Source organism: Symphalangus syndactylus, chromosome 18, assembly GCF_028878055.3.
Source record: "Symphalangus syndactylus isolate Jambi chromosome 18, NHGRI_mSymSyn1-v2.1_pri, whole genome shotgun sequence".
NCBI classification, from domain to species: domain Eukaryota; kingdom Metazoa; phylum Chordata; class Mammalia; order Primates; family Hylobatidae; genus Symphalangus; species Symphalangus syndactylus.
This window is the reverse complement of record NC_072440.2, coordinates 10,994,103-11,018,601: the sequence shown is the minus strand read 5'-3', so window position 1 is coordinate 11,018,601 and position 24,499 is coordinate 10,994,103. Positions and strand designations below refer to the sequence as shown.

The following is a 24,499-nucleotide window of genomic DNA, read 5'->3' as shown; positions in this document are numbered from 1 at the left end:
GTACTTTTGATTTATTTTTCCATGTGAAGCTAAAATCCCTTGACTAATCCCAGAGAAAGCAACGCATTAGTATTTTGGTTGCGATTGCATTCAATTTGCAAATTAACTTAGAAGAATAGACATCATTGTCATACTAAGTTTTCCTGACCATGTGAATTTCCATTTTTGTTTTTCTCATGAATGTCGTGAAGTTGTCCTCACACAGGTCTCACCCATTTCTTGTTAAATTTATTCAGAGGTAATTTATCTCTTTTGTTGCTGTCGTAAACGGGGCCTTGACTTCCATTGTGTCTTCTAACTGGTTGTTGTGCATTGTCGGATTTTGTCTTGTAGCCTGCGTTCCTCTGCATATGCCTCATTCAGGCTTCAAGATTGGATTCCTTTAAAAGGCAAAGACTGTAGCTTCTTTCTCTTCAAATCCTCCTGGTGTCTGGCTGAAAGTCTTGCCCTTAGTAGGGGAAAATGGCTTTTGGAAGTGGATTAGGAAATGAGAGTGCGGATCTCAGACAACGGGCTCAGATCTGCAGGCTCAGTTTCATAATCCGTCAGCTAAGGTTGCGGCACCTGTGCCCACAGCACATATGCTGCTCGCAGATTCGGATACACGTTTGGGTGTGCGCTGTGTGGACGGCGGTGGGGTCCATGTACCTCAGGGCGGTGCTGCCCCTGGAAAGCTCGGGGCTGGCAGGGACTGTCACTACGAGCTGAGACCCAGGTGTAGACTGGTTCCCAGGTGTGGTCAGAGTCAGCATCCACCAGACTGGAGCACCCTGGGGTGACGGCAAGTCCCCAAAGTCAATGCGATGCCCACGCGCACGTTCGGCCTCTGGAGACAGAGTCTGAGAGGTGGGAGGCGGCCTTGCCAGACCCCTGCCTGGGTCCCTGGCTAACTGTGAGTGTTTTGCTTTGGGGAGTGGCTGAGACTCACACACCTCTGAGCTGGGAGAAGGAGGTGGGAATGAGAAAAGGGAAAGAGGGGGCCGGAAGGAGGCGCAAAACGTCCCTGATGCAGCGCCGTCCCAGGATGCCTGCAGCACAGGCACAGGGCTCTTGCAGGCTCCAGCGTCCCCAGGGTGGAGCATACACAGCCTCCGTCACCTAAGACAGCAAACACCACGAGAGTGGCAGCCTCAAAGTCACCTGTGTCATCTCCTAGCACAGCAGGTGCACTCTTGGTCTCTGGGCAGCCTGAGAGGCAGGTCTTGCTGGGTTTACACTAGAGATGAGGAGCCAGGAGAGAAACAAAGGGGTTACCCCATGGTCAGGCTCTGGTGGAGGTGTGTTCCTCCTGCTACCTCCCCTCACGCACCTGCACGACCCCCAGCAGCACCTGTGGCAAGCAGGCCCCGTGCTTGTCCCTGCCAGTCCCCTGCCCCACGGTGTTGGCCCCTCCAAGGCCCTCCGCTGGCCTCGGCTGCCAGCTGCGCCTTTGCGTCCGTCATGATGCCCCTGCAGCCTCTCACCCTGAGGGTGGGCTCTGCCCTGGGCCTCTCCCCGCATGTTGTTCAGCCCTCTGTGCACCTGCAGATCCTCATGAGCGTGTCCCTGCATATGTACATGTGTGCATACTACATGCTTACACAGGAGTGCATGGGCACTGTAAGTGTGTGCACATGCCCGTGTGTGTGTGGGGGGGGTTTAGTGTGTGTGTTCATTGGCGCACATGTGCTCGTGCCTGTGTGCATGTGTGTGTGTACACTGGTGGACGTGTGCTCCTTCCTGTGTTTGTGCACGAGTGAGGTTTAGTGTGTATGCATGCATGTGTGTACAATAATGCATATGTGCTCATGCCTGTGTGCTTGTGCTTCGGGTTTATTGTGTACGCATATGTGTGTACATTGGTACACGTGTGCTCGTGCCTGTGTGCTTGTGCTTGAGGTTTATTATGTATGTGTGTACATTGGTACATGTGTGTATATTGGTACACATGTGCTCCTGCCTGTGTGCTTGTGCTTGAAGTTTATTGTGTATGTGTATGTGTGTACATTGGTGCATGTGTGCTCCTACCCGTGTGCATGCGTGTGAGGTTTAGCGTGTATGCATGCATGAGCGTACATTGGTGCATGTGTGCTTGTGCCCGTGTGCGTGCGTGTGAGGTTTATGTGCACGAGTGTACATTGGTACAAGTGTGCTCGTGCCTGTGTGCTTGTGTGTGAGGTTTATTGTGTATGCATATGTGTGTACATTGGTGCAAGTGTGCTCGTGCCTGTGTGTGTGAGATCTCGGCCTCCAAGTCCTTGTGCTCAGCCAGGGAGGGTGGTGACAGGTCTCCTTGTTCACGATTCTTTTCTCCAGCGTCGTCCTTCTTCCCCTTCTGAGTGATGGAAGCTGTGTGGGGCTTCCCATTTGTGTGCACAGCCAGTGCCTCCCTAGACGATTAACTCCTCAAGGAGGAGTGGCCTGTGCACATAAACGATTGCACTCCGTTTGGTAAATGTTCCAGGAGCCTGGCCCCAGGCAGAAGATCAACAGCTCATGTTGAATGCAGGACTCTGTCCCTGAGGAGTTGGCCATTGGACCTGTCCAGTGTCTGATGGCCCCATCGTTTCCTGTGGCTTCTTCTTGTGGCCTCTGTGATGCTGGCCCCAGACTTGTCCTTGCAGCCAAGGGACAAGCTGGGAAGGGACAAGCTGGGAAGGGAGCCCAAATCCTGGAAGCGTCATCTCCTGGCCTCTGAGGACCCCGAGCCAGGACGCCCGGCCTCTGCCGTGATGCCCAGAGACCAGCCGAGTGGGGCACCTGGTGACCTCATGGTGGGTGCAGTCCCTGGGGAAGGTGCCACTTCCTGAGACAGAGTCCTTCACAGTCTCCATGGCGGAAGGTCCCCCGCACTCCCCAGGGCAGGGGAATGTGCCTGTGGGTAGATTGGCATCTACTGTTCCAATTCCGCTGCCTCCAGTGTGTGTCCAAGTGGCTGTAAGAAAACAGGGGTTATTGATGCCACGCAACCCACAATGAGCCCAGTGCATCTGCTTCCCGTTCAGTACATTCTGTCATTTTCTCAACAGTTTGTTCTTTGCTCAAAAGTAAGCACAAGCAGAACGTGCAATATCCTGGCCCATTTCCCTTGCAGCCTCCCCTTGGCTGTGGCGCGTGCTCCCGGGAGGTGGACGGTGCTCAGGAGTTCCATGTGTCTCCAGCCCACCCACTCAGCCTGGGGACAGCCACGCTTTTCCATTTTACCCTGCGGCTTCCGGGAGGTCTGAGCTTCCAGCTTCATCTTCATCACCCACTGTCTCTCTTGCTCCCTGAGATGGTCTTGGCTGGTCTCGCTTCCACTGAAAAGCCTGACCTCACAGCATCCCTGGGCCTGGGCGGACAGGAAGCCCCCTGAGAATGAGCTCCCTGAGGGCAGGGCTTGGCTCCCTGTACGGCGTACTCCCTTCACCCTAACTGTGGAGGGCACAGAGCAGGTGCTGGGTACGTGTGCGTGCAGTGAGTGAGTGGATGGATGGAAGGAGCTGCCTACCTCCCTGGCTTCTCTTCTCGAACAGGGTGCAGGGACTTGGACCACGGCACTGGTCCGCATCCAAGATGTGAGGTCCCACTCAACACTGTCCGTCTCTCTCCCTGCCAGTCCCTGCCCTCGGCCACCAAGCTCAGCCCCCAAGCTCAGCCCTGCCGTTTCTGAAGGGGGTGCTCAGAGCCAGAGCTGTGAGGGACAGCTGTCCACTCCGTGGGGGCACACGCGAGCTACCTTGTCCAGGGCTTTGTGCTGGAAGATCTGAGCAGAGCTGGGAGAGTAGGCTGGACACGTGAAGAACAGGTCAAGGGTGGCCTTAGGCACTGGGGGAGCTTCATTGTTCTCTGTCACCAGCATAATCTCTCTGGGGGCTCCCACTTTCCACGTAGCGGGGTGCGATTTTAGTCATTCATTGCTGGTATTGCAGTACTTCCTTCCAAGCCATCTGGCTTGGGCGATGTAACTTCTTTTGCATAAATTCCTGGACTTTTAGTTTTTTTTTTTTTTTTTTTTTTCTAATTCCCTGCTCCTCACATGATGGAGGCCAGGTGCCTGGGGATACCCCACGATCACTGCCCTGTGCAGATGCTGGGGTCTTAGGGTCTTAGGGCCTCAGCCATCACCAGCCTTGGCCTTGGATCAGCTCCAGCAGACGGGCCTCAGCAGGCAGGACCCCTCCTCTTGGCAGTTTGGCAGTGCCCACTTCTGGGGACCATCACTAACCTGCCTCCACCCATGCTGCTGCCCTCAGTGCCCACTCCCAATCCCAGGTTCCCCAAGGGTTCCCCACGGCCCCTCCCATGTACTAGAGGGTGTCTGGGCATCCCAGCCGTGTCTGGGCAGAAAGCATTGGCAGTGCCCCTCCCACATCTACATCTAGAAACTTCTCGGCTGGAGCAGAGCTGCCCCTCCCACCCATGCACAGAGAACGCAGGACGCCCCTGAGACACAGCAGCCAGGGGCATCCTGGGACCTGAGACGTGGAGCTTCTCACACCTTCTCAGGGGTCTTCCCAGAGCCCATACCCCCACATGGGGCCCAAGAGCTGGGGGAAGAGAGAGTCTGGCCTCCCCTCCGCATCCACTTCGGTGCCCTCCTCCCTCCACACCCCACCCGCTAGCATTTCCTCTTTGTCCCCTTCACCATCTAGAAGGGATTTCCCTGTGAAATGACCTTGGCCTCTGGGCTTCAGCCAGGGACCGGGCCTACATGCTGAAGGGGCAGGCAGGGACCCGCGGAATCGGCCCATCTCCCTGGAAGAAACAGAGCAGGCTCTGAGCGGGGGAATGGGGCCTGGCTGCCCGGGCTGGGCTCTGTTGGGTGAATGAAGAAATGCAGCCATGTGGGTGAGTGAGTGAGTGAGTGAGCGGCAAGGGGACAAAGCCAGGTCTAGGGGAGTGACACGTTTGTCCTCCAGCCCTCAAGACTGAATCTCCGCGTGCTCCTCCCCGTGCTGCCCGCAGAGCTGCGGGGCCTGTGAGTGGAGATGGATGGGACAGATCCCTCCTGCCCTGGCCTCCCTGTGGTCTCCTGGACCCATGAGCCTCGCCTCCCTTAGGCACTTGTATTAGTCCCTTTTCATACTGCTATAAAGAACTGCCCAAGACTGAATAATTTATAAAGGAAAGAGGTTTAATGGACCCACAGTTCAGTATGGCCGGGGAGGCCTCAGGAAACTTACACTCATGGCAGTAGGGAAAGGGGAAGCAAGGCACCTTCTTCACAAGGCGGCAGGAAGGAGAAGAGTGAAGGGGGAAGAGCCCCTTCTGAAACCAGCAGATCTCATGAGAACTCATTCACTATCATGAGAACAGCATGGGGGAAACTGTCCCCAGGATTCATTTCCCTCCACCTGGTCTCTCCCTAGACACGTGGAGATTACGGGGATTGCAGTTCAAGGTGATATTTGGGTGAGACAGGAAACCTAAGCACATCAGCGCTAGAGGAGTGCTGGCTGCACAAGTCTCTGGCTAAAGTCACGGAAACTCCTTGGGCTTCACAGATGCATGGATGGGAGGACGACTCCTGCTTTCAGTGAACTCATCGGAGGAAGCGGCTGGCCAGCAGGATCTGGAGCTGCTCGGACAGGGGTGGGAGAGGAAGGGGTATTTTTACATATGAGGGATGCGTTGAAGGACCACAAACCCACATTCCAGGAACGCCAGGCCTCCTCAACTTCCTTCTTAGCGATGCTCGAATTCCAGCCAGGCTGTTCCAAGTCCCAGGACCCCCCGAGTGGCCTCTATCACTTCCGCTGCATCCTGGGGGCTCTGGTCTTCAGCTTCGTGGGCTGTGCTAGGGGAGGCTCTGCAGATGGAGCTGGGGGATCGTTGCAGGGAGGAAAGGGGATCCTCTGGCCTTCCACAGTGAGGGTTTGTCTTATTCCTCAAAGCTCCCTCAAAGGATGGGTCAAGTCACCTGCCTGGCAAACAAGAGGGATTCTGTCCCAGGTGGGGGACAGGGTGTGGCTCTTCCATCTCTCTCCCCATGCTGTTCCTGCACCCGTCTCCACGTGAGACCCCACACCACATTCTCACTCCTGCCACCACACACAGAAGGGGCTGGTTGCTGGAGCACCTCGCCTAACTTGTACCAGCATCAGAGCTGTCCTGCGGGGGCTGGCATGGGGTGCTCCACGCTGCAGGATGGCACCTTTCATTCCACAGACCTCGCTCCTGGTTCCAGCTCCATCCACTCCTCTGAACAGAACCCAAGCTTCCGCTAATGGTGCCTGTTTAGTGCTTACCAGAGGATTATGCTAAAATACGTTTTTTTCTTAAATAGAAGTAGATAATCTCCAAGCCCCTGTTTTCTTGCCTTTCCCTGTCTTGTCTTTGCACAGGAGGGTCTTGAGGAAAATGCCCTGGTGCGGGCTGCATGCTCTGCTGTCACCTGCGGGCGTGGGGGTGGCTTCCAACGGGATTGGCAGCTGGGCCCAGGTGGCACCGTGGAGGCCTGAGCCACACGTCCTCCATCCCTCCCAGGCTTTGAAAGTGTGTGCCTCACTGCGTGTTGAGGGCCCCACAGGTTGCCCAATGTAAGCCGCTCTTAATACGTGACAGACAGGACACCTATAGCTGGGAGTGACACAGAAAGTGAGTATTTGCAGGAAGGATAGAAAGGTGGATGGAAATGCTCATGCTGTGGTTTTCCTGTCCACGCTGCCGTTACCCCACCTGGCCAGAAGGAAGCTGAGGCTCAAGTGCATCTGGCTGCCACCACCGCCATGCCCCCATCTCCCACAGGGGCCCGTCACCTGCAGTCCCCAAGTGCCCCACCTCTCTGCTCTCAAACACCCCAGCCCAAGGCAAAAGGCCCATTGCCCCTCCTTCCACGGGCACGTGCTCCCTCACCTCCCTGGAAGCTCCTGGGCCCTGGCTTCCCAGCCTCGCGTTTTCCTTTTCTTACTCTGATCTCAGTGTGTGACAAGCATGTCCGGCTCTCAGAGTGTCTTGAGTCTCGCCTGCAGCCTCAAATGCTGTGAACAGCAAGCGCGCTGGCTACTGAGGTCCACCCCCATTCCAGCTTCCATTTTGCCTTCCTGCAGTCCTGGAATCCTTTATTGGATGCCAACTGTATGCACTTCCATTAAAGAGGAAGTATGAGCCCGCCGGCTGGCTGCATGGTGGGGATTCCTGGACAGTGACATGGTCCTGCCTTTGAGGAGCCAAGGAGGGAGGGATGGGCAGGCTGCTGGGGCATTCTAACACAGGAGGTAGGGCTGAGATAGAAGCCAGCCCCAGCCAGGGGACAGGAGATCCTGGATGCTTCCCCAGAGGGTGGCTCAGGGGCTGAATCCCAGGAGGTGAGCAGTATGGGGTTTGGGGGGCAGGGTGTGGGTTGGGGGTTTGGGGTGCAGAATGTGGGGTGCAGGATGTGGGGTGTGGGGTGCAGGGTGTGGGGTGCAGAATGTGGGGGCAGGGTGTGTGGTGTGAGGTGTGGGATGTGGGGTGTGGGGTTTGGGGTGCAGAATGTGGGGTTTGGGGTTTTGGGTACAGAATGTGGGGTTCAGGGTGTGGGGTGTGAGGTGCAGGGTGTATGGTGTGGGGTTTGGGGTGTAGAATGTGGGGTTTGGGGTTTTGGGTATAGAATGTGGGGTGCAGGGTGTGGGGTGTGGGATGTGTGTGGGGTGTGGTGTTTGGGGTACAGAATGTGGGATTTGGGTTTTGGGTACAGAATGTGGGGGCAGGGTGTGGGGTGTGGGGTGCAGGGTGTGGGTGTGGAGTGGGTACAGCAGCGGGTCCTCCTGTGGGCTGGTGGCCTTGAGGCCAGGGTAGGAGGAAGTGGCCGACACCTGGAGCAGGCACTGCCTCGGCTCCTTCACCATCCAGGCCTGAGCCCTCGGGGCAGCTGCTGGCAGGGGGGCACCTTTGTGCAGGGGCAGGAATGTGTGCTACGGGGCCGCCTGGGGCCTCACACTGAGGACACACAGCCTCTTCTGAGGGCAGAGGCCAAGCCCACAGCCCTGCACCCCACAGCGCCTCTACACACCCCACCTCCAGGTGAACCAGGCATGTCAGAAAGGACGCACTTGTCAGCGGGTTTGAGTAAAAATGACATTCCTGAGGAGAATATTTTTAACAGATTATTCATTTGCTGAAAACCAGCAGCTGATAAATATTGAATTGCACTTCTTCACAAATACACCAATTATCTCCCCAAAAGCAGGAATTAGTGCTGCATAGCGGTGCATTAATAAATGTCATTCAGCTAATTGAATTTCTTGATTGACTAAAATATTCCCTGTTCTGAAATTCAGTCAGACAACAGGGAGGTTTCCATGGCGACAGCTCTTTCTGGGTGGCAAGGTGGGGAGCAGTCGCCCTCCCTCCTGCTGGGAGAACCCCGAGAGGTTCGAGGACTCCCCTCCAGTGAGCAGGGTGAGGGCAGGGCAGCCCCCCTGGTGGGTGCTTCATCGGGGTGGACGTTAGCGCCGGGGAGCCCGGACCCCTTGGACACCTCTTCTCCTTAGAGATATGGAGCGGCCTTCCCCACCCAGGCTTCCTGTCCCATCGCCCAGTTTGGAGACCTCCAGTGCTCCTGTGTGCCAGGAGGAGGAGCTGCCACCCTAGGCCTCCATGCCCCTGGCCCTGCTGTCCTACGGCCTGGGTTCCCTGACCCGCCCTTGTGGTTGGAAAGTCCCACTCACTCTTCATGCTTGGGGCCTCCAACTCGCCAAAGGTTCAGGGGGGCTGCTGAGGCAGGAGTCACTTCCTTCCCCAGCGCCCAGCGCCAAAAACCTCCCTCCCTCCAGCCTCTCTCTTCCTTTCCTCCTTCCCCTCTCCCTCCCTCTCTGTTCTCCTTCTGACCACAAGTATTTGGGGACCCCACTGTACCGCGATGTCCTCTTACACACTGGCCACCCACCCACACATGGCTGGGGTTCCGTCTTCTGACATCCAGCACCTGCCCTTGCATGTGGAATAGGGTGTTAAAACCTGCCCTGCCTGGGGACCATTCTTCTGGGTCCTGCCCTTTGCAGTCTGTCCTTGCCCTGTTTTCCGGGATCTCATTTCTCCGGTTTTCCCTCTTCTCTGTCTTCAAACGTTTCCATCTCCTGGTCCATGCTGCCAAGCTGCTAAATGGGTTCACCTGTCTTCCACCTTAAAACCAAACACAAAAGCAAACAGGAGCCGTCTTACTTCTACATCTCTTTGACTTGCCAGGCCTTGTCTCATCCTTCCTAGCCAAGCCCTGTGGGAAAGCCGTCTTCCTGTCCAGTGCCCTCTCCGTCAGCCACCAGACCACCCAGCCTCAGCCCTAGACCACCCAAGCTGGAATCTGTTCTTGCCAAAGCCACCGTGAGACTCTTGTGATCCTCAGTGGCCGCCGCTGAGTCTGGTCTTCAGGCTGAGGAACAGCTGCTCCTCTTCCCGCCTCCCTTGGTGCCCGCCTCGCAGGCAGGGCCTCCTTGTCCAATCTTCCCCACCCCAAGCGGAACGGCCCTGTGAGGAGCCGGGGTCGGGCCATTAGCTGCTTTTACCCACTAGAAACTGCAGGGCAAAGGCAGACGGAAGTGAGGAGGTCGGAATATCTGTTTGCCACGTGAGACCGTGCGTTCCGTTCCTGGGAATCACGCCCGTGTTCACTCTCGGCCGTGTCCAGCCGTCCCTGGAATGGGCTGATTTGGCAGCACCCGCGTGTCAGGGGTTTTTGAGCACCTGGTGCGCTCAGTGCTGGGGGTCGGAGACACTGCCTCCCTCCCTCCTGCGAGGACAAGCACAGAGACCCCAGCGTCGGGGACGGGATGGCAGCCTGCCCCATCCCCGTGCTCCCGGGGCTGCGTGCCCAGCCTGCCGACAGCCTTTGCAGCCTGGAGTCTGATCCAGGTAGGGAGAATCCTGTGGCGTTGTCTCTGTCTTTATGAAGGGCTGGAGATGTGCCATGAGCCGTTAGCGAGCCCGTGAAGCCGGCGCAGTTCCTGAAGTGTTATGGGGGCTGTCTTCCCTGTCCAGCACATTCATAGCCCATTTGTCATCAAGAAATGGATTTGCAGCTGATATGGAACTGGAACACAGTTCGTCTGGGGAAGTGTGTTCTCCGGGCACATTTTACAATACTCTGAAAGTGCTGTCGGATCGGAATATTCTGGAAAGCACCGACTCCCCAGCTGACCGCTTGGACATGGCGCGTACCTCGTGGGGAAAGCAGCAACACCCAGGGCGTTCGCTCAAAGGGAGGAGGCGGTGCAGGAGGCTGCGAGGCTGGAACATGCTATCGAGGGGGAATCGAGGGTGTCTGGAGAGAGGGGAGACGATCGTATGATGGGAAGATGGATGACTGGGGTGCTGCATTGCTGCAGACCCTCCGACCGCGGTCTCGGGTGCTCTGCTCCCTCCGGCAGGCAGCTGCCTCCTTGCCTGAATATGGTCCTGGTACCCGGCAGGTGGCAGGGGAGCTCGCAAGCCCTGACCTGGAGCCAGAGCTCCCTGGCCACTGTTAAGCCCGAGGAGTAGAGTGGGAGCCCCTGAACCCCTCCTGGCCCTGGCCCCTGTGGTTTCACAGCCCCTGGTTCCACCCAGCCTAGCATGCTCCTCAAAGTGTCACAGCCCACCGCTAAGCGGAGCACCACCTGTGCCACCTCTCAGAGGCTTTTATTTTGGCTGCCCCAGAGAAGGCCTGGGGGTCCATCGCAGGAGCTGTGCCTCCCGGGGGCCTTTGAGCAGGTGAGGGGCCGAGGTCAGGGTTCCTGATTCCAGGAGTCAGCCCCAGCCCCTGCAAGAGTGGCCAGCTCCTGGGGGTCTCTGCTAACCCACATTGCATGCCCAGCAGCTCCGCCTCGGACTTGGATGGGAAGCAGGACGATGCTCAGGGCTATCCCCCAGAGAGACAGAGCTCCATGTTGCTAAATTGGCCCTCGTTGACTGTGAGAGCCAGGACGGAGCCTGTCGGGTGGCCATGGCCCTCAGCTTCCAGGTTGCTGCATTTAAGCAGCTCCTGGTGGCTCAGGCTCCAGAGGCACCAGCACCTGCGGCTTCTGCAGGATGGAAGAGGGGCCTCCACCCTGACCCTACGCTGGACCCTCCTCTGATACCTGCTCTTGGAGGCTGGGATGGTTTGTGGGGTGAGTCTTGAAGGCCCCCATGCAGGGCTGCTCCCCGTAATAACAAGGGCACTATTTGGTGATAGCACCATGGGGGAAGCATCAAAAAAGACGTATACCTTTTGGCCAAAGTAATTCTATTTCTAGGAAATTATCCTAACAAAAAGAATTTGGGCAGATGTGGAAAGAGGTGGGTGGGTGGACAGTGAGCTCCCAGGCCCCTTGCCCTTGCAGATGGCGGGGCTGCAGCCACCATTCATAGTTCTTCCGGCCTGGAAGCACCAGGAGCTGCTCCAAGGGAAGCTCTGGCTGCAAAGTCCACACCCGACAGCAGGCTCTGCGGTTACCAGGTTGGTGCAGGATGTCAATGCCTTTCACATTTTATTTTGCTTTATTTTGCCTCTATTATTTTACATTTTTAATTATTTTATTTTATTTTATTTTATTTTATTTTATTTTATTTTATTTTATTTTATTTATTTTATTTTATTCAGCCTGCTGGTCCCAGAGGAGGAATCACCAGCATTCAGCTGGGAGCCTTCTAGTTTCCCTGGAGCAAGGGCCTGAAGGACCCAGGTCTCCATCTCGGTGTGCATAAAGTTGGGGGCACATTTCTGCCCAGGGGTCCCCAGGGGTGATGAGGAGGGGCCACGCCTGCTTTTGTCCCCGGCTCCCAGATCCGAGAGCTCCGTCTCTGAGGATGCAGCATCAAGTCAGCCCCTGATTAAAGCAGCCCAGAGCCTGGGACCTCAGCCCCCCAGGCTGGTGCCTCAGCCCTCAGCAGGCCACTCCCTGGGGCCAGCACTCCCCAGCCAGGGACACTTGCCAACTTGTGAGGTCACCACCCACCTCCTGTCCATAAAACAGGCGCATTGTTCCAAGACGGGCAGGCCTCGGGGCCTGTGTGGATCAGGCCTGATATAAACGTCTATGCCAAAATGCGTATGACTGTAATCTCTGGTGATTTCAATTTTGTTTTCTTGATTTACATTATCTCATTTTTCTCCATTAGACATTCTCTATTGAATTGCAACCTTGACATGAATATTAAAATAATTTTTAAAATAAACCTAGCTGTCGAAATGAGGGAGCGAAAGTGTGCTGAACCAGCAGGCACTGGGCATGGGCAGGTGCGGCTTCCAAGTAGATGTTCAGGGCCCTGATGATCCTGCGTCCAGGAAGGTGACCTTGAGGAAGATGGAGGAAGCCGGCTTTGCAGGGCATGTCACTACATTGCCACTCTCAGCCAGGCTCACTATACTGCACCTGCAGCACCTCCAGGTCTGGGCTGTGGGGAGCTGGTGCAGGAGCCAGGCCTTAGGTTGGCCTGAAGAGTGAGAGGAGGGTGGTGGCCCATGGTCACAGGTCCAGGCCACAGGGGGCATGTGGTCCAGCTGCTGCTGCTGGACTCTCTCTAGCACCAGTTTGATTGGCACTGGAGACTTGTATGGGGTGTTTGAGATGCCAGGGCCAGCCAGGCATGGTGGCTCACACCTGTAATCCCAGCACTTTGGGAGGCCGAGGCGGGCAGATCGTGAGGTCAGCAGATCGAGAGCATCCTGGCTAACATGGTGAAGCCCCATCTCTACTAAAAATACAAAAAAATTAGCCGGGCGTGGTGGCGAGTGTCTGTAGTCCCAGCTACTCGGGAGGCTGAGGCAAGAGAATGGCATGAACCTGGGAGGCAGAGGATGCAGTGAGCCGAGATGGTGCCACTGCACTCCAGCCTGGGTGACAGAGTGAGACTGTCTCAAAAAAAAAAAAAGATTCCAGGCCCACCAGCCAGGAGCCCTCTGAGAAGGAGGGCGCCTTGGAAGAGAACTTCACCCGTCTGACTTCCCTGCAGGTTGGAACTGTACTTGTCTGGGTCCAGCGTGGGCCCACGGGACTGCCTGGTTCTGATGCAGCTTGGGGCAGCTGTGGTTTCCCCTCCTGCCATCTCCAGCCACAGTGAAACCAGCCCTCAGCCCCAAGACCACGTTCTCCAGAGTATGGGCCTGTGCGCTGACCTCCGAGGAGCTGTGCTCAGCCCGGGAGCTCCCCTTGGCTCCTGGGGAGTTTTCCACTGTTTCCTTAATCGTAATCCTCTCAAGTGATTCAGCTGGCACACATTCTCTCAGCGAATCATTTCTGCAGCCCCACGGGGGAGACTGAGGCCCTGAGTTCAAATTCCTCCTATTAAATGGAAGGTGAATCTGTGGTGTCTAAGGTGGGGTTCAGTGAGGCCTCTCTGTGAGCAACCCACCAGGGGTCTCCCAGAGCCTTCTGGACCCGGACCCCAGGACAGTTCCTGGCTGGCCCCCAGAGTCCTCTCGCCTTGCCGTCAGCCTGGAGTGTTTCCGTCAGGAGCAGGAGGAACAGGACAGTCCTGCCGGCCTCTGGGCTTGGGGTCAGTGCCAGCACCTCCTGGTGTCACTGGGAGAGGTGCTGTATGAGTCTGTTCTATAAAACCTGGGCCGGGCACAGTGGCTCACACCTGTAATCTCAGCACTATGGGAGGCCGAGGCAGGCGGATCACCTGGGTTTGGGAGTTCAAGACCAGCCTGACCAACATGGAGAAACCCCATCTCCACTAAAAAAAATAAAATAAAATAAAAAAGTAAAATTAGCCAGGCGTGGTGGTGCACACCTGTAATACCAGCTACTTGGGAGGCTGAGGCAGGAGAATTGCTTGAACTCAGGAGGCAGAGGTTGTGGTGAGCTGAGATCACACCATTGCACTCTAGCCTGGGCAACAAGAGCGAAACTCTATCTCAAAAAAAAAAAGGCAATACTGAGACTGAGAAATTTATAAGGAAAAGGGGTTTAATGGTTTAGTTGGCTCTCAGTTCTACAGGCTGTACAGGAAGCATGGCGGCATCTGCTTCTGGGGAGGCCTCAGGGAGCTTCCCATCATGGTGGAAGGCGAAGGGCGACCCAGACATCTCACACGGTGGGGGCAGGAGGAAGACGGGGAGGAGGCACTGCACACTTTTCACAACCAGACCTCATGAGATCTCACTCATTCTACAGAACCAACGGGGGTGGTGCTAAACCATTCGTGAGAACTTCGCCCCCTGATCCAATCACCTCCCGCCAGGCCCCACCTCCGACGCTGGAGACTGCAATTTCACATGAGATTTGGGGGGGGACACAGATCCAAACCACAGGGCGGTTCTCACGTGCGTCATAATGAGATGTGCACTTCACGGAACAGTTCATCATGTTGAGTGGCAGCAGCTTGGACTCTGGAATTCCTCTTCAGGGTCTTTGGTTTATCTCTGCTGCAGATGGAGTCCCTTGCCCTGGGTGGAGCTCATGTCCACTGCAGCAACTTCCCCAGGGTCTGTGTCTTTGCACCTCCGAGGCGTGAGGATCCAGGCTTAAGATGGGATTGAGTTGGAATCTGGAGGTGCCAGGGAGACCCACTCCCTGAGTTGACCCCGAGCCCAGGCACAGGTGGGATGAAGCCCTTTTTGGAGCTCCTGCTGATGGAGGGGCCTAAGTCTGGCCAAGCCTTGCACACCTGCTCCCCGCAAAGCCCCCTTAGAGCAGCAAGCAGCAGTGGGTGCCTGCCTTGTCTCCCTTGAATGCACCTTACTGAGACCAGCTGCATCGAGTGAAATGCTGAGTTATTAGTTGTATTTGTTATCTATTACCATGTGACAGATAGCTGTAAGGCCTAATCTCTTAAAACAACCTGCTTTTGTCATTTCAGTTTCTTTGCCTCAGCAAGCTGGGCTTAGCTTAGCCGGGTGCCTCAATTGGGACCTTTCTGAGGACCCAGTCTAGGTATGCAAGGCTGCATTATCATCTGAAGGCTTGGCTGGGGAAGGATCAGCCCCCAGACTCACTTAGCTGGCTGTTGGCAGAATTTACTGGCTATTGTCAGTGGTGTAGAGGCCCAGTTCCTGGCCTTGGGGGCTTCTCCACTGAGCAGCTCACAAAATGCAGCTGACTCCTTCTGAGTGAGCAAGTGTGAGAGGTTGAGCACAGTGGACATCGCAGCCCTTTGAAATCTGATCTTGGAAGTGACCTGCCATGAATTTTTTAAAATTCTATTTGTTAGAAGTGAATCATTGGGTCCATCCCACACTCAAGAGGAGGACCTGGGTCCAAGGAGGTGGAGACCACAGGGGGTCATTACAGAGGCAGCCCCTTTATTGACAGCAGTCAATAAAGACCCACATTCACTGACAGCCCCTACAAGGCCCTGGATCGCACTGTATCTGTGTGGGAGAGCCCTGGCTCCAGTCCACACTTGAGAGAGCTGTGGGTCTCAGTCCCCAAGGGTAAAGTGAGCCCAGAGAAAAACCCTCATGTGCTGGGCATGGTGGGTGGGGGTTGGCATCTAGAGCTCCCACAAGGCCTCTGATACATGCAATGCCTTTCATAGAAAAGAACCTTTTATTCATTCCCTAGGTGGTGTGCAGATGGAGGAGGTCCTTCTCATGGGAGGAGGTGTGAGGGCAGAGGAGGATGGGAGCCCCATAGTTCAGCTGAAGCCCCACAGGGGCACCAGAAAAGCTCATTCTGCTGAGAAGTTGGAAGTCGATGCTCTTAGAGGGGAATTTTGAGCTTCCTGGAGTGGAGCTGAGCCCCAGGTCCACCATCACTGGCTCTTCCCTGTTGAGGCAGAGAGGATCTTTTACTTGGTGGGAGCAGAGCACCTGCTGCAGTCCTGTGGGGCTGCCCTTCCCCAGGGGCCTTCGAAGTGATGGGATTCTTTTCTCTTTTCTTTTAACAAGCAAATTATTCATCAAAAGTGGATGTATTGTTCAGCTTTCTACAGTTTTCAACCACTTTCTAAAAATAAATACTTTTTCAAAAGCAGAGATGCAGTGAGGGGGCTGGATAAATAGCTGCCTTTCACAGGATTATTTTGGGGAAGAAACACAACATGCATTTATCAAGAAGCGTCCCTGGGCCCCAAATAGCCCCCAACCCCAGGGAGAGGAGGAAGAGGAGGAGGAGGAGGAGGAGGCTGCACGTGTTCCAGGGGTTACTGTCCAGAGGGCAGTACAGACAGATCCAGCACCACACTCAGCATAACTCAGCCAGAGCTAGGAGACAGCTGGGACGGGAGGAGGTTCAGGTTCCTGGCAGCATTGCCTTCCTTGCTGTTACCAGCAAGGGTAGCATCCTGACTGCAGGCTTGGAATCAGTGGTGGCCAGGGCTCTAGGAGGGATGGGCTGGCTCCAGGCAGGTGGGGCAGCCACAGGTGAGCTCAATCCTACACTCTGCACACAGGAGGTTCCAAGCACATGCTGATGATTTCCCTAGGGATCCAAACAGGCTGCTCTTCTCCCTGGCTCTCATAAGAGAGGAACTGGCCGGGCGCGGTGGCTCACGCTTGTAATCCCAGCACTTTGGGAGGCCAAGGCGGGTGGATCATGAGGTCAGGAGATCGAGACCACGGTGAAACCCCGTCTCTATTAAAAATAAAAAAAAATTAGCCGGGTGTGGTGGTGGGCGCCTGTAGTCCCAGCTACTCAGGAGGCTGAGGCAGGAGAATGGCGTGAACCCGGAAGGCGGAGCTTGCAGTGAGCCGAGATTGTGCCATTGTACTCCAGCCTGGGCGACAGAGCAAGACTCTGTCTCAAAAAAAAAAAATAAATAAGAGAGGAACTGTCCATACAATGCTCACAAAGTGCTGAGAGATTTGATCCCTACACTGGAGCCACTAGGCCTTGTCTAGACCACTGTGGGTCCCAGTCCTTGGGAAGGAGGGGGGGTGGTGCTCTCCTCTCTGGCCCAGTGCTGGGAAGGAAAGTGAGGGACTGGGGGACCACACAAGTCCTTCCCTGCACTTTGGGGGGATATTGAAGCCCCCAAATGTAACAGTGGATCCATTTCTTTCTCCCTGGAGTTCTACAGTTTTTGCCTCACAGAATTGGATGCTCTGTTGTTGGATGGATCAATGTTATAGTTTGTTATGTCTTCCTTGGTCATGGACTTGTTATGTCTTCCTGGGTCATTGACTTGTTATGTCTTCCTGGGTCATTGACCCTTTATTAACACTAAGTCATGGCCCTCTCCCTCCCTGATCGTGTTCCAGATGATGGTCTTCTGCAATCTGTCTGAGATAATGTCAGCTGCTCCTGCTTTCTTTTGATTAGTGCTAGCATGATATGTCTTCACCCCTCTACTTTTCACCTGTGTGTGCCTTTATTCATTTTTATTTTTTTGAGATGGAGTCTCACACTGTCACCCAGGCTGGAGTGCAATGGCATGATCTTGGCTCACTGCGACCTCCACCTCCCGGGTTCAAGCGATTCTCCTGCCTCCACCTCCCTAGTGGCTGGGACTACAGCTACTCCCCGCAAAGTCCCCTTAGAGCGGCAAGCAGCAGTGGGTGCCTGCCCTGTCTCCCTTGAATGCACCTTACTGAGACCAGCTGCATCGAGTGAAATACTGAGTTATTAGTTGTATTCGTTATCTATTACCATGTGACAGCTGTAAGGCCTAATCTCTTAAAGATGCCACCACATCTGGCTAACTTTGTTTTTTTGTTTGTTTGTTTGTTTTGTACTTTTAGTAGAGACTGGGTTTCACCATGTTGGCCAGGCTGGTCTTGAACTCCTGACCTCAAGTGATCCACTTGCCTTGGCCTCCCAAAGTGCTGGGATTACAGGTGTGAGCCACCACACCCGGCCTGTGTGCCTTTATTTTTAAAGTGGGTTCTTGTAGACAACATGAGCAGCAGCCCCACTTGATCCAAGGTTTTGTTTCTGCAGTTTCGGGTATTGATGGTTTCAGTTATCTGAGGCCAACCATGGTCCAAAAATATTAAATGGAACAGTTCAGAAATAAAAACTCATAAATTGAAATGGCGTGCCATTCTGCATAGTGTGATGGGATTTTGTACCATCCCACTCTGTCCTGCCCAGGACATGACTTACCACTCTGTCCTGGGTTTCCAGTCTCTGCACACTGCCCGCCCACTAGTCCCTGAGTAGCCATCTCAGCTATCAGATACAAAAAAAAGAAAAAAAAAAACCACGTAATATAAGGTAAATCCTCCCTTATTGTAAAATAGAAATTTGTAAAGTCTGTGACAATCATACAAATGCATGACCATAAAGATTGTAACAGGAAGCGCTCAGTGAGCTGCCTTATCTGTGATGGTTTGTGGGCCACCATGCAGCTCCTAAACCTATCAGGTGATAGCTTCTTGGAAACTGTGACTTTAACCCAAACAAAGCAGAACAAAACCAATTTTATAACTTGATTTTAACAAGAGCTAAGTTCCAGTGGTGTATCTCTGGTCACAAAAACATCATCAAACTTCTAATTGAAGACCCAGAATACTTCTGGTATTAAACATTGAAATAAATTTAAGCTATATATAGATTTAAGAAAGATTAATGAAAACAAGCAAGATGACTATCTACCTAATTGTTGGGGAGTTGGTGAGTGGCGGTGGTCACGTGCTGGTGGGTTAAACCAAAGAACAAATGTTTGCAAAGGGAAAATTGTAAGAAGCACTTTCTGCCCCCACACAGCTCACAAACCAGCACAGACACGGTGGCTTGCCGAGCGCTTTCCTACCACGTCCTTTACTGTCACACATTTGTATAATTATCGTAGACTTTACAAATTTTTATTTTACAATAATTCATTCATTCGTTCATTCATTCATTTTCCAGCATGCTTATTCCAGCTGGGAGCACAGGCAGGAACCAGCCCTGAACAGGACGTCCTCCTCACCAGGCGACCCCCACACACCCTCACTCACTCACACCGGGACCACGTAGACGCACCAACTCATTGAATGTGCACACCTGTGGGAGGTGGGAGAAAGCCAGAGCACCTGGAAAAAACCCTCGCAGACAAGAGGAGAACATGCGAGTTCCACACACACAGAGGAGATGACAGGGAATCAATGTTCTTTTTCTCATCAACATTATAACAAGACAGCGTTGGACAAAATGATGTTGTTTGAGGATCTGCTGTGCATGACATGCTGGAAAAGGCATAACTATGGGGCTAGTGCAGAAATCAATAGTTGCTAAGGGCTGGCGGGGAGGGAGGGATGAAGAGGGGCAGCACGGAGGGTCTGGGGGCCCTGGATGAGGCTGCAGTTCTGGATTCAGTCCACGCAACCTTGTCGAAGCCCACATCACCGCGACAGTGAGCCCTACTGTGACACTCAGGCAGAGAGTGAGCCCTACTGTGACACTCAGGCAGAGAGTGAGCCCTACTGTGACACTCAGGCAGAGAGTGAGCCCTACTGTGAGCCAGGTGCGTTGGGCCATAATGATGCATGGATGTTTGCTCATCGGTTCTGCCAAATACACCTTCTCATGGGACGTGTCGATAATGGGGGGGCCTGTGCATTTGTGGGGCCAGGGGGTGCATGGAATATCTCTGTACCTTTGCTCAGTTTTGCTGTTCTGAACCTAAAACTGTTCTAAAAGATAGACTTGGCCAGGCACAGTGGCTCATGCTCATTCCAGCACTTTGGGAGGCTGAGACGGGCCAGTCACCTGAGGTCAGGAGTTCCAGACTGGCCTGGCCAACATGGTGAAACCTCGTCTCTACTAAAAATACAAAAATTAGCCGGGCATGGTGGTGGGTGCGTGTGATCTCAGCTACTCCGGAGGCAGAGGCGGGAGAATTGCTGGAACCCGGAAGGCGGCGGAGGTTGTAGTGAGCTGAGATCATGCCATTGCACTCCAGCCTGGGCAACAACAGTGAGACTCCATCTCAAAAAAAAAAAAAAAAGACAGACTTGAAATAAACAGACAAACACACCAGGGCCATCCCCTGGGAGCTGATCAGCTAATGCAGTCCATGAGCCTCTGATGAACTCCGGGGGCTGGAGGCAGCGTGGAAGGCCTCCGCGTGCTGACTCTGCCCTTGGATGCCGCTGCTCATGGCCATCTCTGGGAGGTGGCAGGTCCCTCGCAGGAGCGGGCCTGTGCAGGCATTTCTGTTTTTTTTTCCAGGGAGTTTTCTTTCAAGGCTGACATTAGCAGGCTGTGGTATATGCGCTGATTCCATTGGTGGCAGACCCGAGTGACTGGTGAGCTCCACTCCCTTCCAGAAATGCACGCCCTTGGCAGAGCTGCCAGCCTCCCTCGGTCCCTGGGAAGTGCTGGCTGTGAAACCTGGGCCTCCAGGCTGTCCGGGGCTGGGCTGAGCAGCTGTCTCCATGAGGCAGGTTGACGAGTCTGGATTTTGTGCCCAGAGCAACAGTGCAATGAGGTGACATGCAGTTGCTTTCAGTGAGAATGCGTCTAGGACCTCAGAGTGGTTACGATGATGCTTGCGTCTAAAAGTCCTGAGGAGTGTGCAGAGAGAGGGAGCTGGGAGGGCAGCTGGGTGTGTGGGAGAGGAGTGGGGACTGGAGAGCGGAAAGTGCTCAGTGGGGTGGGGACAGAGAGAAAGGGAGACGGGGAGAGAGAGGGAGAAAGTGGAGAGAGAGGAAGAAAGGGCAGAGAGAGGGAGAAAGGGACAGAGGGAGACAGGGATGGAGAAAGCAGGTAGAGAGGGAGAAAGGGCAGAGGGAAATGGATACAGGGAGGGAGGGAGAGAGCCAGAGGAAAAGGGGTGGGGACAGAAAGGGAGAAAGGGGAGAGAAGGAGAGAGAGAAATAGAGAGATAAAGGGAGAGGGGAAGAGAGTGGGGAGGGAGAGAGAGGATAGAGATGAGGGAACAGTGGCCCTGGGGTGAGCCTGGGGAGGGACACTGGCTCCTGGTCAGTAGCAGCAGCAGCTGTGGGCGGCAGTGCCATTACTGGGACAGGGAAGATGGACGAAGGGAAAATCAGAGGTGGGAGATGAGAGGAGCCGTAGCCACGGCGACAGCACCTTCAGAGCAGACAGTCCTGCCAGCTGCCTGGGCCCTGGGGAGGGTGTGGGCTCCACAGGCACCTCTGGGAGTCAGGGGCATGAGTGGTGCTTAAAGCCACGGGGAAGCTCAAAGCCACTTAGGGAGTCGTGGGCAGGGAAAGGAGCCTCAGAGAGCCCAGCTATGTGCAAAGGAGGGAGGTGAGGAGGAGCCGCAGAGGAGACTGGCCGGGAGCACCCGAGGAGCCGGGGGCGGGGGCCATCGCAGGCACCGTAGAGCCTCCCCTGTCCAGGGAGACCCACCACATAGGAGCTGTCCCCAGAGGGGTTCCTCGTCTGCTTCCAGAGCTCCACCCTGGGCAGAGAGGCACTTAAGAGGCCCACCTGGGAGGGAAGGGCCGGGTGGGGGGGTCCCAGAGCCCCCTTGGGGTTTCTGCATCCACTCCATTCTTTCTACTCTTTAGATGGAAAAGGGAGGAGACAGGGTGTTCTGGGCTCTGTGCACCAGGTGACTGCTTGGTCGTTTTTCCTGCTTTCTCTCTAGTAACCATCCAAACCTCCCAAAAGGGCACCGCCGGGAATCCCCAGCTGCGGACACAGGACTGGTAGCTCTCTGGGCTCAGGAGACCTTCACACATCCCTGCTCTCCCAGGGCTCCCACCTTGCAGACAGGAGAAGATGGCTGAGGCCCAGCCAGTGCCCCCTGCAGCCTCGCAGCGGACAGCTAAAGAGGAAACCTGGCTCAGCTATGCCTCGAGTCTGCCAAGAAGGGACAGCGCTCAATGGCAGAATGACACTTGGGTGCTCTAACAGATTCTAGTTTTGTGAAGATGGACAAGCTCTAAGCAGGAGGACCTACAGGAGGTCAGCGGCTGGTGGCCCTGGCAGAGCTATCAGGGACCTGTTCCACGAAGAAAGAGACACAGATCTCTCTGTGGAAAGGTGCAGGCTCCGCTGCAGGAGGAAAATGGCAACAAGAAGCCCAGTTGGTGACTTGATGGGACTCTGTGCAGCCATCTCGCGTGGCCACCGTGAAGTACGGACCAGCCCAGGTGAGTGTTTAGTTGATGGGACTCCATGCAGCTCTCATGTGTGGCCACCATGAAGTATGGACCAGCCCAGGTGAGTGTTTAGTTGATGGGACTCCATGCAGCTCTCATGTGTGGCCACCGTGAAGTATGGGCCAGCCCAGGGGAGGGTTTAGTTGATGGGACTCCGTGCAGCCCTCATGCGTGGCCACCGTGAAGTATGGACAGCCCAGGGCAGGGTTTCAGGTCCAGAGATCTCAGTTGAGAGCATCACTGCTCCAGAAATGACCACAGCGTCATTCTGAGCTCACTGAGGTATCTGTGGATACCAGGCCCACGGGCGTGCTGGAAAATGGGTTCTGGAGCCCAGGTGGACACCATTTCCATCTCAGATCTTTGGTCCTCAGCACCTGTCCGCTCTGGCGTGGAGGTATCAGCTCCCTGCATCTTACTGAGACACAGGAGCCAGAAGGGTCCCGAGGTTGTCATCATGGGGCTCTCCCCAAGTGCCTCCCAGCTTCGTATGAGACTGTGGGGGCACGTGGCTTCAGGAGGTGGGAAATGGAACAGACACCTGCAGAGCCTGACGGGGCGCTGAGCTCCTTCCCTGCTCTGCTGAGACAGGCTCGGGCCTCATCTGTTATTGGCCAAGGGAAGCAAGGAACCAGGCGAGGTGTGAGGTGTGCACCAGCGGCACCCCTTGAGTTAGGGACGCAAGCCTGGCAGGGCCTGGAGCTCCGGCATGTTCAATCTCGGTGCATGGGGGTCGTTCAATCTCGGCGCACGGGGGTCTGCAGGAGCAGAGGGCCCGTCCCAGCGCCGGATCTGTGGTCCGTCCCAGGCGTTCTCCTGGGCATCCCGGAGACTCACAGCTCCCGGCTGTGGCTGTGGTCTTCTCCCTCTGTCCTTGGGTCCACCCGCAGCTGCAGACTGGATTAACCTTGAGAATGGACAGTGGTGGCCTGGCCGCTGAGTGACAGCCAGGAAAGAGCAAATATTGACTCCTCACTTCAAGAAAGGGGCTGACGTTCCTTCCGCAGGCGCATGCTGACCTTGCTTCCACGGGAATCGATAGAAACCTCTCGAGTCAATAAATCTTCATGTTCCTTTCAACAGAAATCCATGCACTTCACTATTGTTACTTGTCTGGAATGCCAGGCGGGAGCAGGCCTGGGGCCTGCGCCAGTGATCAGAGGGTGGTTTAGCCCCAAAGCTTCATCAGACCCTCCTGACTGATAGCACTAAAGACCCCTCCCCTCAGAGGGTGCTGCTAGCCCCCTGCAACTATTCACAGCCCACTGGGCCCACCCCTAACCCACCTCCTGCCTACAGGAACAGCATGCGGAGAGAGCAATGGAAAAGCCACACCCTGTCCCCTGCCTGGGACAGAATCCCTCTTATCTGCCAGGCAGGTGACTTGACCCATCCTTTGAGGGAGATTTGAGGAATAAGACAAACCCTCATTGTGGAAGGCCAGAGGGTCCCCTCTCCTCCCTGGAACGAGCCCCCAGATCCATCTGCAGATGCACAGCCCAGCACAGCCCAGAAGCTGAGAACCGGAGCCCCCAGGATACAGTGGGAGGGATAGGGGTCCTGGGACTCGGAACAGCCTGGCTGGAATTCAAGCATCGCTAAGAAGGAAGTTGAGGAGGCCTGGCGTTCCTGGAGTGTGGGTTTGTGGTCCTTCAACGCATCCCTCATATGTAAAAATACCCCTTCCCCTCCCACCCCTGTCCGAGCAGCTCCAGATCCTGCTGGCCAGCCGCTTCCTCCGATGAGTTCACTGAAATCAGGAGTCATCCTCCCATCCATGCACCTCTGAAGCCCAAGGAGTTTCCGTGACTTTAGCCAGAGACTTGTGCAGCCAGCACTCCTCTAGCGCTGATGTGCTTAGGTTTCCTGTCTCACCCAAATATCACCTTGAACTGCAATCCCCGTAATCTCCACGTGTCCAGGGAGAGACCAGGTGGAGGGAAATGAATCCTGGGGACAGTTTCCCCCATGCTGTTCTCATGATAGTGAGTGAGTTCTCATGAGATCTGCTGGTTTCAGAAGGGGCTCTTCCCCCTTCACTTAGCACTTCTCCTTCCTGCATCCTTGTGAAGAAGGTGCTTGCTTCTCCTTCGCCTTCCACCATGATTATAAGTTTCCTGAGGCCTCCCCAGCCATGCTGAGCTGTGAGTCAATTAAAGCTCTTTCCTTTATGAATTATTCAGTCTTGGGCAGTTCTCTATAGCAGTATGAAAGGGGCTGATACAAGTGCCAAAGGGAGGCGAGGCTCATTGGTTTGGGTCTCATCAAGCCCCCGTGTTCCCACCACTGCTGTGTGAGCATGGAGGAGTCTGTCTTCCAGCCTGAGCTGGGCCTGCTGGGGATGGGCATGGGGCCCACATAACCCAGGACCTGGATCCGCTCTGAAAGAAAGGGGACAAGCTGCTCAGAGTGACCCTGCCCAGCTGTTAACTAGCCAGTACAGACATATGACACAGCCCAGTAGCGAGGAACGTGGACAGCTGCCCATCGGGACCATAGCCCAGTCACCCCACTGTGCTGACCTCTCCTCCTCTGATAGCACACGGGCCCTCTGGACAACAAGAAGATAGAGGTGGCTCAAGACCGGCCAGCTGGACCCCTTCCCAGAGAGTGAGGCTCCCTGGCCTCTCCCTGGCCAGAGACTAGAAAGCATGAATA

The 24,499-nt window shown here is 55.1% G+C and overlaps 1 protein-coding gene across 2 annotated transcripts in view; it reads left to right on the top strand.

Annotated features, from left to right (window-relative positions):
• Positions 1-24,499, top strand: part of TAFA5 (TAFA chemokine like family member 5) — a 396,065-nt gene that overhangs the window by 345,629 nt on the left and 25,937 nt on the right. The window contains exon 4 of one of the 2 annotated variants that reach the window (XR_010116879.1): positions 21,325-21,832. Coding sequence is in view for 1 of the 2 variants with exons in the window: in XM_063622507.1 (XP_063478577.1) it covers positions 21,325-21,327 (3 nt within the window). In the remaining variant the exon portion in view is untranslated. Of the gene's footprint in view, positions 1-21,324; positions 22,232-24,499 lie in introns of those variants that run through there. The other variant, XM_063622507.1, reaches the window with a different exon arrangement.